The sequence below is a fragment of the Ochlerotatus camptorhynchus genome, unplaced genomic scaffold, assembly GCF_037179485.1.
Source record: "Ochlerotatus camptorhynchus isolate MF236.1 unplaced genomic scaffold, CSIRO-AGI_Acam_v1.1 ptg000096l, whole genome shotgun sequence".
Taxonomy (NCBI): Eukaryota; Metazoa; Arthropoda; class Insecta; order Diptera; family Culicidae; genus Ochlerotatus; species Ochlerotatus camptorhynchus.
Window position 1 is genome coordinate 1,729,485 of NW_027040586.1, and position 16,461 is coordinate 1,745,945.

The following is a 16,461-nucleotide window of genomic DNA, read 5'->3' on the forward strand; positions in this document are numbered from 1 at the left end:
ATCAGCTGCATTTACACAAAGAACCAACAGATGATGTGTGGGACTAACATTCATCCGCAATGTGTAAAAACAGCAGATCTAATACTTAGCAATACCAGCGCCGGCCGTGTCCGAATGCAGGTCAAATAGGGAATGGGAAGGAATGTGTTGACATGACACTCGCTGTGAAGGAAACCTAGAAGCCCTCTGCGCTTCGACGAGAAATTACTGGGATGTTGAATGTGGGGAAAGGTTTGCAGCATGGATCGCTTTGGTAAACTAATGCTGATTGTAGCATACACAGGTGACTATAAACAGAACATCAAATGATATTTGTTTGTCTATGTCTTTGCAGTTAAATTTACAACTATTTAAATCAAATAAATGGAAAGCTCTCACCTTATTCTGCAACTGTTTCTGGCTGTTCAACGCTATTGACGATCATCATCACAAGTAAATTAATAAATAGGAACGAACCCACTAAATGAATCCATGAGCAATGTCAACCGGATGAAATTGCATGGCGCTGCTGGTCCATCTTTCTTGCTTGAATCGGAATGATATCCACCCTTGACCGCTTCCTCCACCTCGTACTGATGATACTTTTTAAGTGAAATAAAATGTTGCCTCTCCTTGAATACACCTTGATCCATGGTGATTCCTTTTCATCAGGGGAATTTCCTGTCTGTATCTGTGATTAAAGGAGTCTCCATGATCACCACTTGTGGGTCGCAAACGAATGAACGTCGGGGGTTCAGTGGGGGAGTTTGTTTTCGGAGCTCCTTCTTGACTCTTCGCTTGAACTCTTTGCTATCGACTTCTGAGCCGGTGTGATGGTTGGTTTTTATACTGTTATAAAAATATAATGAAATATATTTTCCTATTTTTTACTCGTGAAATAAACAGCGGAGAAAATGCACATCAAACTTGTTCAAAGGCAGAGCCTCCTTTGAAGGGTTAAGAGGACATATGAAATCAAAAATGGACCCCACGAGTGCATCAACTACCGCTTATGTTTCTGTCGTAGGACTACGTCTTTATTTACTATACTGGGGGTAACCAGAATTAGCACAGTGAAATCTGTGTTTTTGCTCAAAAAACATCTTTTCATCTTCGTATTTTTTACAGAAAATCTGTGATGATATCTGTAGCAATAATTTATGAATTAAATCCATTATATATTTTATAGTTATGGGGTATATTTTATTGCACTATACTTCTGATAGACAACGACTAAAAAAACGAAGTTAACATGAAAAGCTTCATGTAGTGGCACCGGTGGTGTAGTGGTAAGCGTGACTACCTCTCACTCCAAAGGGCCTGGGTTCAATTTCAGTCGGCGCCGTCGGGATTTTCTGAGGCATAAAATCTCTAATCATGCCTTCATTCAGAAGGGAAGTGAAGCCATTGGCCCCCGGTCCATGAGCTGATGGGACGGTAGGTAGGGTCCAGGTGTGGGAGCTGCCTCCCTGACGTCGGTAGCATTGGTACTCAGTACGGAAAACAAGATCGACGGAAAACAAATCAAAGCTTTAAAAAAAACCAGCTTCATGAGAACTGTCAAAACTTTACAGAAGTTTCGAGAACTTCAGGAAAGAACTAGAGTACCTCGGAGCAGTTTCGTCAACATTAGATAAATTATATGAGTTCTGAGGAAGTTTCGAGAACTTCAGCGAAATGTTAAAACTTAAGATAAGATCCATGATCGTTAGGAAAATAGAAGAAACTTTTTGGAAGTCTAAAAAAGTTCATGGAAGGTAAAATAAAGGTATGATGAGTATTGTGAGCATCAAGTTAGTTTCTCAAACTACAAAAGAACTTCAATGGAGTTTAATTAACTTCTTCAAAATTTTAGAAACTTTCAAGCAGTTCTGATGACCTTAGAATAGTCCATTTCATATTCAACGGAGATTTCTAATGAAAATACACTTGGAGTTCTCCGCAGCATTCGCTTTGTATTCTCCCGAAACTCTCATGGTATTATCACTGACAAACCGACATGAAACTTAAACTTAACTCTTGATCGAGAATCCATATCGGTGGATTCAAATGTGCAGCGATCCCATCTGTCAAAACCATATAAATTTGTTATCTAGATAAAAAGTAGAAGGGTATGTGCCTAGGGGCCCGAACGGAAACTTGACGTAGGACCGCTAGTGAACGGAACAAATGTGAAGAGCATTTAGTTCTTTTAATTAATCATATCGTCCAGCCATTTTCCACAGAGATGGCGCTGTTCCACTGGTAGGAAGTGATAAAAATCCTCATATTGAGAAAAGTGGGAATAATTCGCTTTCGGTGCATAATCAGGTCAAAAAAAATGAACGGCCATCTAAATAAATTATTCAGAGACTTTGTCGTTCAGTTTTTTTTCTCGGAAATTATTGTTAAACATGCTATTGTGCATTTTGCACCAAATAAGACTCCTGTGCAAAAAATAATTGCACAGTAATATTTTTGCACAGGCCAAAAAAATTAAAAATCCACTTATTTGAAAGCAGTAACAGCTTTAGAACTCTAGAAAGCATTAAGAAGCTCGATATTTAACTTTTAATGACCAGTGCGAAAATATTACTGTATACTTATTTTTAACGCAGGAGTCGAATCAGGTGTGATATCCGCAATACAATTAAATAAAAAAGGGTTTTTTTAGACGCTTACTACCAGTCCCCAGAGAGCCGAAAATTCAAATTTGAGAAAGAAAACTCTCTCACGAGCTCAATCTCGACAGTCTCGACACTCGATTTATGATTTCCCTTTCACAGATTACAAAATAAAGTACCTGTCACTACAAAACATGTCTGGTACCTCTATATATGCATTTAGATTAACATTCGAAGTCCTTCCTTTTTTACATATTCTGTACAAAAGATACTTTCTGCTCTGCCCCATTCATAAAAATCGGCGGGAAATTCTGTGAGGGGTGAGCTATTTTGTGTGCAGAGTGTGTAAAAAGGGAGGGACTTTGAATATTAATCTAAATGAATGTATAGAGGTATCAGACATGTTTTGCACTGCAGTGTCCTCTGCGAACAATTAACGGAAAACAGATTGTGTGTAGTTTCCGATAGACGTCAGATGAATGTAGAAGCTTGAAAAAATGATTAATTGATCGATCATCTACTATCTTTTTTTATTGTAGGCGTTCCAAATTTGTAGTATTTTTTTTTTTAAAGAAAAAGTTGATGAAGAGAATCGATCAAAATCACTTGCACCCCTACTTCCAAGTTTGGTTACAAGATTAAAACTCTGGAGAACATTTTGTGTGGTCATTGGGGACATGTGGTTCTGAATACAAATAAATTCTATTCCAACTTTTTACTGTAATAAGCTTGTTGGCTCTGAAAATGGCCGTTTTGTTGTCAAAGTTGGTGATGATTTAACCTCCGAAAGCGTAGACGTAGCTTCAAAGCGTAGACGACATCCATGGCCACTTACGCTTGGCGTGTTCAGTGTAGATGACAGCATCACGGATCACATTTTTTCAGGAACACCTTCAGCACACTTCGTAGATAAGACCGGAGATACGTTTGACACCGCCACGGCGAGCCAGTTGACTGTTTTTGCTGCTTCTGCTGCCTGCTCACCACGGTGTCCAAAGCGAAAATTAGTTGAGGCTAGACAGCAGCGCTCTTTTATATCTTTTCAGGTTCCAGCAGAATGATTTGCAACCAAGTGGTACTCGATTTTGACGACTGGGTTTGGGAAGAACGTTTATTTCATGAAAACAGTGATAAAATAATCACTTTTTATTTGAACATTGGACAATGCTTGACATTACCACTTTTTCAATAGTTTCTTGTTGAAAATCATCAGTCGGAACCATTGCGTAGAAATATTTCGGATCGATTGGTGCTAAAATTATTGAAATTGGTCCAGGGGCAGCTGAGTTATTAATGTTCAAAATCTTTCATAATTGTGTTTCATGTTCCATTTTCGGTTTTCACAAAGTGCACCTCAGAATAGAAATTGAAGACGTAGTCCTACGTCAAAATAATTTGCCCTGAATAGATTAGACACGAACCAACTCCTACATTTTGTATGCGTGTTCATGGCTAGGATACACATTTTTCACGAACACGGTGACAGATGTCAGTTGTGTGCTTTGATCAGAAATGTGATGGTACTTTCATGTCGGTTTGCCAGTGGTATTATTCTACACTAAGAAAAATTCAAAGAATTTTTTCATGTGTCCCACACTTGATTTTTTTCCAATGTGATTAACAAATTATATCTATTTGTCGGTACATACACACTTAGAAAAATTAATGTAAATTTAGTCGCTCTGAGACTGACATATACGAGCGTCGATTTTGACATAAAATTGAGTCATAATAGACTCGAAATTCAGCTCAATCAAACGTACTTTCGAACTTTTCAGTCTCGGAGTAAAAACGTGTAAAATTAGGTATTTCTAAGTGTGTACTTCTTGCCCCGTAATGTGGGTAGATCACCTTTTCGTGGTACGTTACGGGATGTAAGATCTACCACCGATTCCTAGTCCTGACTACTTCAAACTAGGAGAACAGGATTTTTCAGTAATCCAAGGAACACATCTTAGTCCTTGTTACTTTTTATGCCTTGTTGATAGTGGCAAGACTCGGTTTTGTCTACCGAGGATGATCTTTAAACAAGGAAAAAAATGAGTTAGTTGTCTTCATCTATGTGATTGCTTATCTTCTATTCGTTGTTCACTAGTTCCTGACTAGGGGAACAGGATTTTTCAGTAATCCAAGGAACACATCTTAGTCCTTGTTACTTTTTATGCCTTCACAGCAAAAAAATAATTTTGATATCACATCAAAGTGGATGCACTACAATCATGTCGAAAATTTCATGTAATTTTTATGACCACATAAATAAACAAATGCAGTAAAAGCAGCGTAATGTCAGTTCATGCATTGTATTAATGATAATTTTGTCCTTTTTAACAAGTAATATTACACCATATTTTCGACATGATTGTAGTGCATCCACTTTGACGTGATATCAAAATTATTTTTTGCTGTGTTGTTGATAGTGACAAGACTCGGCTTTGTCTACCGAGGATGATCTTGAAACAAGGAAAAAAATGAGTTAGTTGTCTTCATCTATGTGATTCCTAATCTTCTATTCGTTGTTCCCTAGTTTGAAGTGGTTAAGACTAGGGTTCTGATGCATGGTCATTATCGGTGTCATACCTTAATTTTGTTGCTAAGGAATCCAATTTTGACTGATAAAGGGCGTGGATTCCTTAGCAACATCTTCGCGCCGCCTTTGGAGGGTGTTTCAACACTCCGACGGGTATAAATAGCGGGACCTTTCAATTAGAGTCGGATCCTTGCGATAAATGCAAGAGTGGCAACTGTAAAAAATCGAATACTTCATCATTTCTCAATAGCGATGGAGTAATATGACATGCACTAAACTAAGGACACGGGATATACTACAATAGATCAATTTACTGGTCGCAGTAGTGTTAGGTCCCGAACAGAGAAAAAAAAGTGTGTACTTAACATGTGTACACATAAAAGCCTTGTGTGACCACACATACTATTCATTTGATGCATAAATGTCATGCATACTTCTGAGTGGGTTCTGTTTATGTGTGGTCACATGAAAATCATGTGGAATCTCACATGGAAATTCGTCAATAGAAATGTGTGGAATTTTATTAGTGTAGAAATTTACTTGAAACGCTTCTCTGAATTCTCTAAAAAGAATCACCAGAATATACTCCGATCTCGCAATCAATTCCATTGAAATATTCCTCAAAATTTGGTTAGAACTACACGCTTAGAAATATTTAATTTTACAAGTGACGAAATCCATTTTTCACATAAAGGATGAGACTTAAACAAACATGCCATGTAAAATTAAGTGCTCCGAGACTGAAAAAAAAAATCGTTACTCAACGAAAAGAACGTTTGATTGAGCTGAATTTCACATTTTATGTCAAAATTGACGCTCGTATACGTCAGTCCGTCAGTCTCAGATCACCTAAATTTACATGAATTTTTCTAAGTGTGTAGCTTTCAATTTACTTTGAATTTTCCTCGAAATTGGCGTTGACGGAACCGTCGAAAAATTTGCTCTTCCAGCAAATATAGACAGTTTCTTATGGGAATTTTCGGTGGAGTGAAAGGATAGTACAAAGTCCGCCACGTTTCACGCACAGTCTGACGTTTGTTTATGGATTTTCTCATAGGAGTAAAGAGCTACAGAGTCGCCGTCAACGCCAATTAGCTTGAAATTCTCCTCCGTAAGAAATCCGTTCGAAAGATTCTCAAAATTTTCATTGAATTCATTTCAGATTTCCTTTTGAACCTGAAAGCAGTTTCGGCGTGACTTTCTACCAGCAATTTCACAAAACTGGACCAACTATTTTCTATTTTTTTTATGAAACGCACAAATGTTGGCTAGTTTTCTCGTGGTTCTAGAAGAAAAAATCTCAAAATGATGTTTTATTTCAAGGTTCGAGCGGTAGTAAACGTCATTTGAACTGCTCGAATGAAGTGATTAATTCTATGCACATTGAGAGGCTCCTAAGAATTCATTTGCATTGCTCCTAATAATTTGTTTTGTAAACTTTCCTGGAATTCTTTTCGGAATAGCTTTGAAGATCTCCTGGAGTTATTTCCAGATTTAATTGTAATTTTAAGGTTAACCACTACTGTTACTTAAGTCAAAGTGTATTTACCAGGATATTCGGGAGAATTATCAATTACGTCTCCCTACGTGCAGCCCATTCATCATTTTAGGACCACCGAAATCATCTTAGCAACAAACTGTTCGATTTATTCACTTTAATAATGAGAAAGCGAAACGACGAACGTACACTTTTCACGGGTTTCTCAGCGCTGTTACTTAAGGCAAACGGCATCTCCATAGAAATCGGGTGACTTAAGTAACATCGAAAACTATTTTGATCGGAAGGTGATTACGTCAAAAAGCAATTTGACTGGTAAATAAATTTAAAATGGGATGTGATCCTATATTCGAACAGTATATAATGTAATAGCAGGAGCATCGATTGACACTGATAGCTCGACTTCGTTTACCTTTATTACTTTCGACGTAATGAAAATTTGCACATTCATGAAAATATTTTGAAGTATTATAACTTTTAGGTCCAGAATTTAATAAAATTGTTCGAATTTAAAATTTGTAAAAACTATGCATATTCCAGAATAATAATAAAGCATTTCCAGTCTCTTATTTTGTTAAAATTAATTTGTTGCTGTAGATTAATCCGCTCTGGATCTATAAAGTTGAATGTGCGAATGAAAATAACGTCGCATTTTTTTTCTTCAGCGGCGACGCCGTTACATGCGCAACTTGTGCGCAACACAGGTGCAAATAATATAAAATTATGCGTTTAGATGTTTTATAGCTTCATGGTCACATTGTATACTTCTATACAGCGAATCCAAACACATAAAGCAATCAACGATACAGATAAAACGGTTTCTATGACTACCATAACAAACTCGCTCTGTAACATAGCTCGATCGGAGTGGTAGAAGGATACTGATATATTGCTTGTCTGCATTTCAGTGTCAACATTTCAAAGGGGCGTAATTGCTTTTGTAAACAATGGCTTTAACCGTCGATTTCTCGCGAATTAAAGCTCACCCCTCCAAATTAACAATGCTAGCTGGTGGAGGAAACATTCTTCTACTTGTTGGTTTTATTAATTTTCATGTGTGAGCTTTTATTCGCGAGAAATCGACGGCCAAAGCCATTGTTTACAAAAGCAATTACGCCCCTTTGAAATGTTGACACTGAAATGCAGACAAGCAATATATCAGTATCCTTCTACCACTCCGATCGAGCTATGTTACAGAGCGAGTTTGTTATGGTAGTCATAGAAACCGTTTTATCTGTATCGTTGATTGCTTTATGTGATGTTGACACTGATTTTTGCAATATACACGGATGAGGACATAGCTTGATCTGAATCGAGAAAAGACATAACAAAAAAAATCCCATTAAGGTGATACTCTAAGGAAGCCTTAGTGTGAAATTTCAAAGGCACAAATGTCAGCTTTCACAAAATATACAAATTTGAAATTGCTACTCTCTGTTTGTAGTAGCACAGTATGTTTTGTGGAAGCTGACATTTGTGCCTTTGAAGTTTCACGCTAAGGCTTCCTTAGAGTATCACCTTAACACACGTGTATCATCTTCGGCTTTACTTCGTGAAGCAGCTTTCCAACAATTTGCTCGTTTCCTTCTACAACCCCGAGTGAGCTGTGTCGCACGGGCTGCCTGTCACGACAAAAAAGGAGGAAGATTATATCATTATTGCTTTCCACTTCTGACATAGCGTCATCATTCAGTTCGTTGATCGCTTGCTTCTATAGTAACTCCAAACCACAAGTGACCATGAATACACTATCTTATAGCACAAACGAAGTGACAGACGACTAACTGGTGAAGAAATCAATTAAAATAATGTGGTTCGCTGTAATAGACAACATTTTCAGCTTTATAAGCCAACTTTTCTAGCGTTGTGCTGTAACGTAGCTGAAACAAAGCTGCAGATACAGCTACAAGCAGAAGCTAGCAAAAAAGTTTTAGAGAGCGTTTACTAAACTTTTTCACAACCATCATTCAATTTCTCAGTCGCACTGATTATCATCACCCAATAAACGCTAATGTCACTTCTATGCAAATATTAATCAACTTTCAACTTGTAGCTTTAAAACAATGCTAATAAAGCGAATATATTACTTACTTGATGGCTTCTACACACCCACCCACTCTTGCTGAATAGCATAAACAACATAAGTGCCTTTTCAACAACGGAACAACCTGTATTCAACTAATAAACTGTGTTAGCGCTACTTTGGATGTATTTTTACAGTCAACTAGGTTTATTTTTAGACGTGTGCAGTTTCACAGCTTTTACTCCGCTCCTTTACAAAGTTGAATTAACTAGTTGAGAAAAGTGATTCATGTGCACTATTTTAAAGCCTCTACTCAGCGATCGTGTTGTAGAAGGGCATCTATTTTGGTTTACGTCAGTTCAAAGTGTTGGCGTAGCGAAGTTGGTAGTATCAAGGTTCGCAAATGCGGTCGTCTCGAGTTCGATTCCAGGTTCCGGTACAGTGTAAATGGTGGTGTGCTTATAACTAATTTCGATTAATTGGTTCGCAGTAAAATAAACATGATTAATTCCTCCAACACAAAAAAAAAACGTGAACAATATTTAGCCTGGCGTCAAGAGAAAGCTGTGTAGTGATTATTGGATAATCGGTTAAAGGTTGAGTAAGCGCCTTTCAAGTTCACACACAACTTAAACAGCAGGATAACAACTGTATAGAAGCGTAAATAGATATGCAATAAGAGCTTGTCCCAACCGTCACAACAGCCATAAGTAGCTGACTAAGTTCGCCAAATCTGCTTGTATACACAGCAAAAAAATAATTTTGATATCACGTCAAAGTGGATGCACTACAATCATGTCGAAAATATGGTGTAATATTACTTGCTAAAAAGGACAAAATTATCATTAATACAATGCATGAACTGACATTACGCTGCTTTTACTGCATTTGTTTATTTATGTGGTCATAAAAATTACATGAAATTTTCGACATGATTGTAGTGCATCCACTTTGATGTGATATCAAAATTATTTTTTTGCTGTGTAGAAGTTGAGTAAAGGTTTCCTCATATCGTATAACATTTGAATACAGTTTGAGGCTGTAGAAATGAAATGAGTAAAGCGGTTACATTGCGAAAATTGTTAGTTGGGTGACAGTGTGCAAAGAGTGTATCATTTTGTCATTTTTTATGCATTTCAGTTTTGAGTAGAGTGAAAAAGATAGAACCAAAACATTCTAGTACATTTGGTGAAAATGCTAGTTCAATCCCCAAATAGATTAGACACGAACCAACTCATAAATTTTGTACGCGAGGTCGTGGCTAGGATAAATATTTTCCACGAACGTGGCAGATGTCCGTTTTGTGCTTTGATCAGAAATTTTTTATTAATTTGTATGATCATTAATGTCGGTTTGACGGTGTTGTCCCACGAACTATCTTGCTATCGATGATAGACAGCGGCATTTTGTTGTAGGCAGCCCGCAACAATCAAACTTATCGCTCTTTTTGTAGATTGAAAGATTCCGGATGTCCTTCCATCCATATTGAAGAGTAGTGGGATAAAGATTTTATTAACCTCTAAGATTTCAATTATCAAAATCCCGAATTATAAAATTAATCAACGAATTAAAGAGAAAACAAAAGCATCGTCCGGTATACTAAAACTGTTTTGTTTGGTCTCTACAACGTATAATAATGCATAAAATCTTACAGTTGTGTTAACCATCAAACCAAATTACGCACCCTAAAACGCAGCACTCAGTTCGATCCAGCTCAGGCTCAGATACATATATGTAATGAAACCCATCTACTTACGCTACCCTATCGTTCAATTACAGATTCTCCCGTCTACTTTCGCGCGCAACAGCAACTGCGCCGGCAACAGTCAGAGCTGCTACAGCCACGTTCCCTGGAGCATTCGGAATGCGGAGCCTCATTCAACAGTTTGAACAAAAAGCGACTAATCAGTACCACCCGGTCGGATCCCGGATCACCGAACGTTGTAATCAGCACTTCGGCCATCAGTGCCAGCCCGGTCGAATCCAACTGTTCTTCTCCACAGCGGTACGAACCGAGAATGGGAGATGGCCATCGAGGTACTTTCAGAATGTGGGGCATAGCTGAGGTGTCCAGTATCAACGAAGATAGCGGCCATCGAAAATCCCTCGAAGATGAAGATCGAGGAGGACTGGTACTGATTTGTAGCGATTCCGAAGAACAGCAGGTTGAAAATAACGAGAGTGTAGACCAAGCGTCCTTGGAAGTAAATTTAGAAGACATTGGGACGGATTTTAATGCGGATGCAATAGAAAACGAATGTCCTGATGAGACGCTGGACTTTCCATCTCGGCCGATCGAAGAAGATAGAAACATAAGCTCCTTGTACAATATTGTAACCTCTAAACGTAGAAGCCGAAGCACGTGCTGCATTCTGCAGGACGCTAGCATTGCTATGCAATCGATGACCGATTCTGTCTACCTAATAGAGGACCATTCCCCTACTCGAATACTCGCTAAGCACATGTCGCGAAACAGCACCAACAATAATAGCGTCAACTGTGGTGGTGGTGGTGGTGGTGCCGGTGATTGTGCGAACCACCGCAGCTTCGATCTAGTCGATACCGTCAACAACAACAATCAACACTGCAAACATGTCTCTAGTCCAAACTCTTCTCTGCCTGGTGGAACCCCACGGACAGCCTCCTGGAATCGTCCTATTAGTAAATCGTTTTCACTGTTTAACAGTGCTCATCATACGAACATGTCACCGAAGCCGCTGTCACCGATTATCACTATGGTAGACAGTGGTGAATCGTCACATTCCAGCCTTTTCAAGCTGTTCAGTTCCAGTGGTGCAAAACAGCGGGTGCGTAGTTTTAAGTTCAACAAGCGATCGTTGTCTAATGACAAGTGAATCGACGAAAATGAGTAACTGTGAAATATTGAAACTATTTTAATTCTTCTCTGATGTCATAGGAAAAAATAAAACCAAAGCCATATCTCTCATTCAGGGTCGTTTTAATTTCAATATCACTGATATTTTTCACTATTCACCCATGGTCCTTAATGTATATCCTGCACTCAAAAAATTCCAAACGTCATCATCATGTGTCTCACACTTAATTTTGCGCTTATTGTGAAACACATCCATTTCATGTGTGAATCTTATGCTATGAATCATGCCTGAACACTATGGATTTGAATTGTGACACACTTGGATTCTATGTGCCTCATTTGGTGATATCAATAGCTTAACACATAATAGTTCAATATTCTACAATATTCTCCTTTATCGACTTCTACTTTACCGATTCTAAAACGAATCGACAAATATATAAACACAACTGCCAGAGGCCAGAGCTTTCACATATCTTCTTAATGGGTCTGATTTGCGATTCGATCATGGACTGTTGGGGTGTGCTGCTGCTGGAGTTTTCGTTCGATCTCACTGTGCCACGGTTGTTCTCATATATGAGGCGGGTTGATAGGATAAATTCATAATAATAAACTCTTGTTTTCGATGTTTACCTTTCTGGGCTTTCACCCAAAATGAGCTCTCGAATTTATGTTGATATCGCCATTTGAATTTTCGATGACATCGACGATGGTGCACAGCATTTGAGATCCAAGCCACTACCCAACAAACAATTTTAGCTGCAGATTACCTTATACTGCCAAAATTTGCCTTATGCAGCTAATTTTTGCCTGTATAAGCTGAGTTGCAGCTAAAATTGTTAGTTGGGTAAGGTTCTGAATCATTTGATGGATTATTTTAACTTTTGGCTAAAATTTGACAGATGGAAAGTTATCGATTAACCGTGCTATCCGATCCGTGCTATCCGATCCGTGCTAACCGTGCTACACGGATAGAAATCTCCTTATACCTTTTGGCAAATTTCTATTATTGATTATTCATAAAATGTATAAGTCAACTAATAAGCAGACGCCTTGCAAAAAGTTAATGAAGATCATGTGTCAAATGAAATGTATAAGCGGTCACACATACCTTTTATGCATTCTTATAGGACCTATGTGGTTTGTCTTATGGAATGTAAAAGGCTGATGTTTGGCAAAAATGTATAAGTGAAACACATGAATAAAATAATTGATTTTCGTTTCGTGTATGACAACCTTGGCTAAGTTCTTCTCGAAAACCGGTCGGTCGACAGCACAGGAATTTTCGAACATAGAAAATAACTTTCGAAATGTGAGTTAAAACCACAAGTTAAATTTAACTCGGCAAATGGTTCACAGCCTAAGCACGAGCTATCTGCATACCATAAACATCAGTTGTCGCAGACCTGATGCAGCTTATGACGGGCACAAACCACAGTTTTTGAGAGATTTTCGACCCCCTCTCCCTAGTCCCTACACACTTATAGCAAAACCGAAGTGACAGACGGAGCGGCTCGAAAACTTTGGTGACGCACCTGCTATTGCAATTTTTCAGTGTACCATATGGCAACACCACTACTACTGGATTGTACGATTGTACCACATGGCAACACTAAATGTACTAGAATGTTTTGGTTCTATCTTTTTCACTCTACTCTAAACTGAAATGCATAAAAAAATGACAAAATGATACACTCTTTGCACACTGTCAAAGATCATATTGCACACAAAATCAACTATGTTCAAATCAAAACAAAAATACTAGCCCATCTGGTGACTGATGGCACAAGCTTCTAAGAAAATTCTATTACAGCGAACCACATTATTTTAATTGATTTCTTCGCCAGTTATTCGTCTGTCACTTCGTTTGTGTATTTATCCTAGCCACGAACACGCGTACAAAATTTATGAGTTGGTTCGTGTCTAATCTATTTCTAATCTATAGAAATGTTTTATCTACACTGATATAATTTTAAATATTGTTTTTATTAAAGAGACGACATGTCAAAATTGGGACAATCGATTATCTGTCAAAGTCATAGGAAAAGTTATTCCAATCATGGTGGGTATATAAATGGTGATACAGCTTTGTCACTATATAAGCGAGGAGGTCGCGGGGGAAAAAATGCGGTTTTAGAGCAAATTGTAAGCAAACTCGGTCGCTGTCCCATACAAAAATCCAACATGGCTTAATCATGAATTTGACAGATTAGAACACCTATATGTAGTCACCTTGATTCCAATCGAGCAGAAGACCTGTCAAATGGATAAGATGTCACCTCTTTACTCAATTCCGTCTGTTTAGTTTTTATGTGTCCCACACATGAATTTTTGCAATGTGATCAACAAATATGATATCAATGTTTCGGACACATACTTAATATGTGTACACATAAAAATCATGTGTAACCACACATACTGTTCATTTGACTCATTAATTTCATGTGTGCTTCTGGGTGGATTCTGTTTATGTGTGGTCACATGAGAATCATGTGGAATTTTACATGGAAATTCGTCAATAAAAATGTGTTGAATTTTATTAGTGTAGATGAACGCGTCATTGGGACGGTACTAATGGATATTTTTGGTCACTATTGAAAATTTAGTCGATTGCTGAATTAATGTATGGCCCAAATTAGGGGCATTTAGGCCGACATTACATCCATTTCCCCTACACAGCAAAAAAAGTTGTTGAATATTACATCGAAACTGCTGCAACCAGGTCAATCTATCGGTTGTGCAATATCACATTGTACGATGTACATCGATTTTGCGAACAAAATTACATCCATTGATGTAATATTGTATCTGCTTTTTGCTATTACATCATTATTTCATACATCAGTTTGAATTACGTTGATCGATATTACATTTTTTTTTGCTGTGTACCTAACATTGTTTTTTTAAACAACGCCAAAAAATTATTTTTCTGAGGAATAGACTTAGCCAAAAAACAAACTTGGAAGTGTATTTCGAGCGAGCGACACATGTAAATCTCAATTTTAGATGCTCAACAAATATCACACTTCGAAAAAAAATTCTTTCATTTCTCGCATCAACACAGTTCGAAAAAGTAGAGTAAATTTCTGTTAAATATGATGCACATAAATAGAGCGTCACATATTATATACGTTTACATTACATATCATATAAAGTTCTGACACATTTCATGCAATGTAGCAAATATTGTATACAAAAGACCCATCTTTGCAAACAATATTGTTTACAAGTTGCGTGAAATGAAATACAAGTTGTGACCGACGACTTTCAGGTCACAATAAATTGTTTGGTGGAAAGGCCAGTTGGAGGTTTAGACACACTGAAAAATTGTAAATCTTTATGTTTTGTGTCGGTTAAGATTTCCCTGGTGCTCGAATGTCAAATAAATGTCTGTCTCCGCTTTGTATAGTGTTTGAGTGTCTTAGCCGCGCTCTACCGCATTTACCGTTAACGCAACCGGTGAACACTCGTATTTATTTCAGTTACCGTGGGGACGTAATTTGTGATTAGCCCCGGTCCCTTTCAAATTGTATCATTATTTATGAACGGTCCTTATATTTGAAATGACGTTTCACATTCATCTAGTGATGGCCGATTTTCATTCGAATAATCGTTTAATCGATTAACGAACCGAAAAGTAAACTATTTGTAATCGATTATAACATTCCGATATAAGCATTAACATCTCCACAGGATCATCACTGATCGTTTCAAACATGTGCTGCACTCTAATTGGTGAAAAAATGGCAGCACAGCGAACAAAAAAAATCGATTAGTTGTTAATCGAGTTATTAAAAAATGGGACATCCTTGATTTTGGTGTGATTGTTTTGATAAAAATGAGCGCAAAACTTCATCTCTTCCGAGGGGGCAGGAAAACCACAAAATTACCTTGAATACGGGGGGTATTCATTGGAAAGGGACCGTGAAAGAGGACACTAAAATAGGAAGTTTTTCTTCCGACAGTTTCATCTTAGTATTCATCTTTGGTTAACGTGCGAATAGATCAAGCGAGCTAGTGGTGAACATTTAAAAAACTGCAGTTGAAGTGAACAATGTACAGTGGTCGAGCGGACAGTGAAAATAGTGGTATTGCGTAAAGACTGTGACCAACCGGTGAACACTCGTGTTTAATTCAGTTACCATGGAGACGTAATTTGTGATTAGCCCCGGTCCCTTTCAAATTGTATCATTATTTATGAACGGCCTTATATTTGAAATGACGTTTCACATTCATCTAGTGATGTCCGATTTTCATTCGAATAATCGTTTAATCGATTAACGAACCGAAAAGTAAACTATTTATAATCGGTTAGATCATGCCGATATAAGCATTAACATCTCCACAGGATCATCACCGATCGTTTCAAACATGTGCTGCACTCTCATTGGTGGAAAAATGGCAGCACAGCGAACAAAAAATAATCGATTAGTTGTTAATCGAGTAATTAAAAAATGGGACATCTCTGATTTTGGTGTGATTGTTTTGATAAAAATGAGCGCAAAATTTCATCTCTTCCGAGGGGGCAGCAAAACCACAAAATTACCTTGAATACGGGGGGTTCTCATTGGATGAAAGGGACCGTGAAAGAAGACACTAAATAGAAAGTTTTTCTTCCGACAGTTTTATCTTAAAGTTTAAAATTTGACAGATGGAAAGTTATCGATTAACCCTGCTATCCGAGCGTGGTTACTTCTGACAGACAAGAAGTTAAATTTTGACAACTGTGGCTCGAAAACCGATCGATCAACAGCACGGGGATTTTCGAACATAGAAAATAACTTTCGAAATGTCACTTTTAACCACGAGTTAAATTTAACTCGGCAAATGGTTCACAGCCTTAGTATTCATCTTTGCTGTGACTCTCCGTCTCACAAATGGTGGTGCAGCTCGCTTGATGACCACTTAAGAAGAACAGTGTATACACGAACGGTACCACTCCCCGGACACGGAACTCTGGCCCACGATATGAGAGCCTTACCGTCACGCTAGTGA

General features: G+C 37.8%; 1 protein-coding gene across 4 annotated transcripts in view; it reads left to right on the forward strand.

Annotated features, from left to right (window-relative positions):
• AdoR (Adenosine receptor) overlaps window positions 1–11,577 on the forward strand; it is a 165,726-nt gene extending 154,149 nt beyond the window's left edge. For all 4 annotated transcript variants that reach the window (XM_065218984.1, XM_065218987.1, XM_065218985.1 and 1 more), the window contains one exon: window positions 10,410–11,577. In XM_065218984.1, the coding sequence (XP_065075056.1) occupies window positions 10,410–11,485 (1,076 nt within the window). In that variant the 3' untranslated portion in view covers window positions 11,486–11,577. The remainder of the gene's footprint in view (window positions 1–10,409) is intronic.
• Window positions 11,578–16,461: the final 4,884 nt, after the last annotated feature.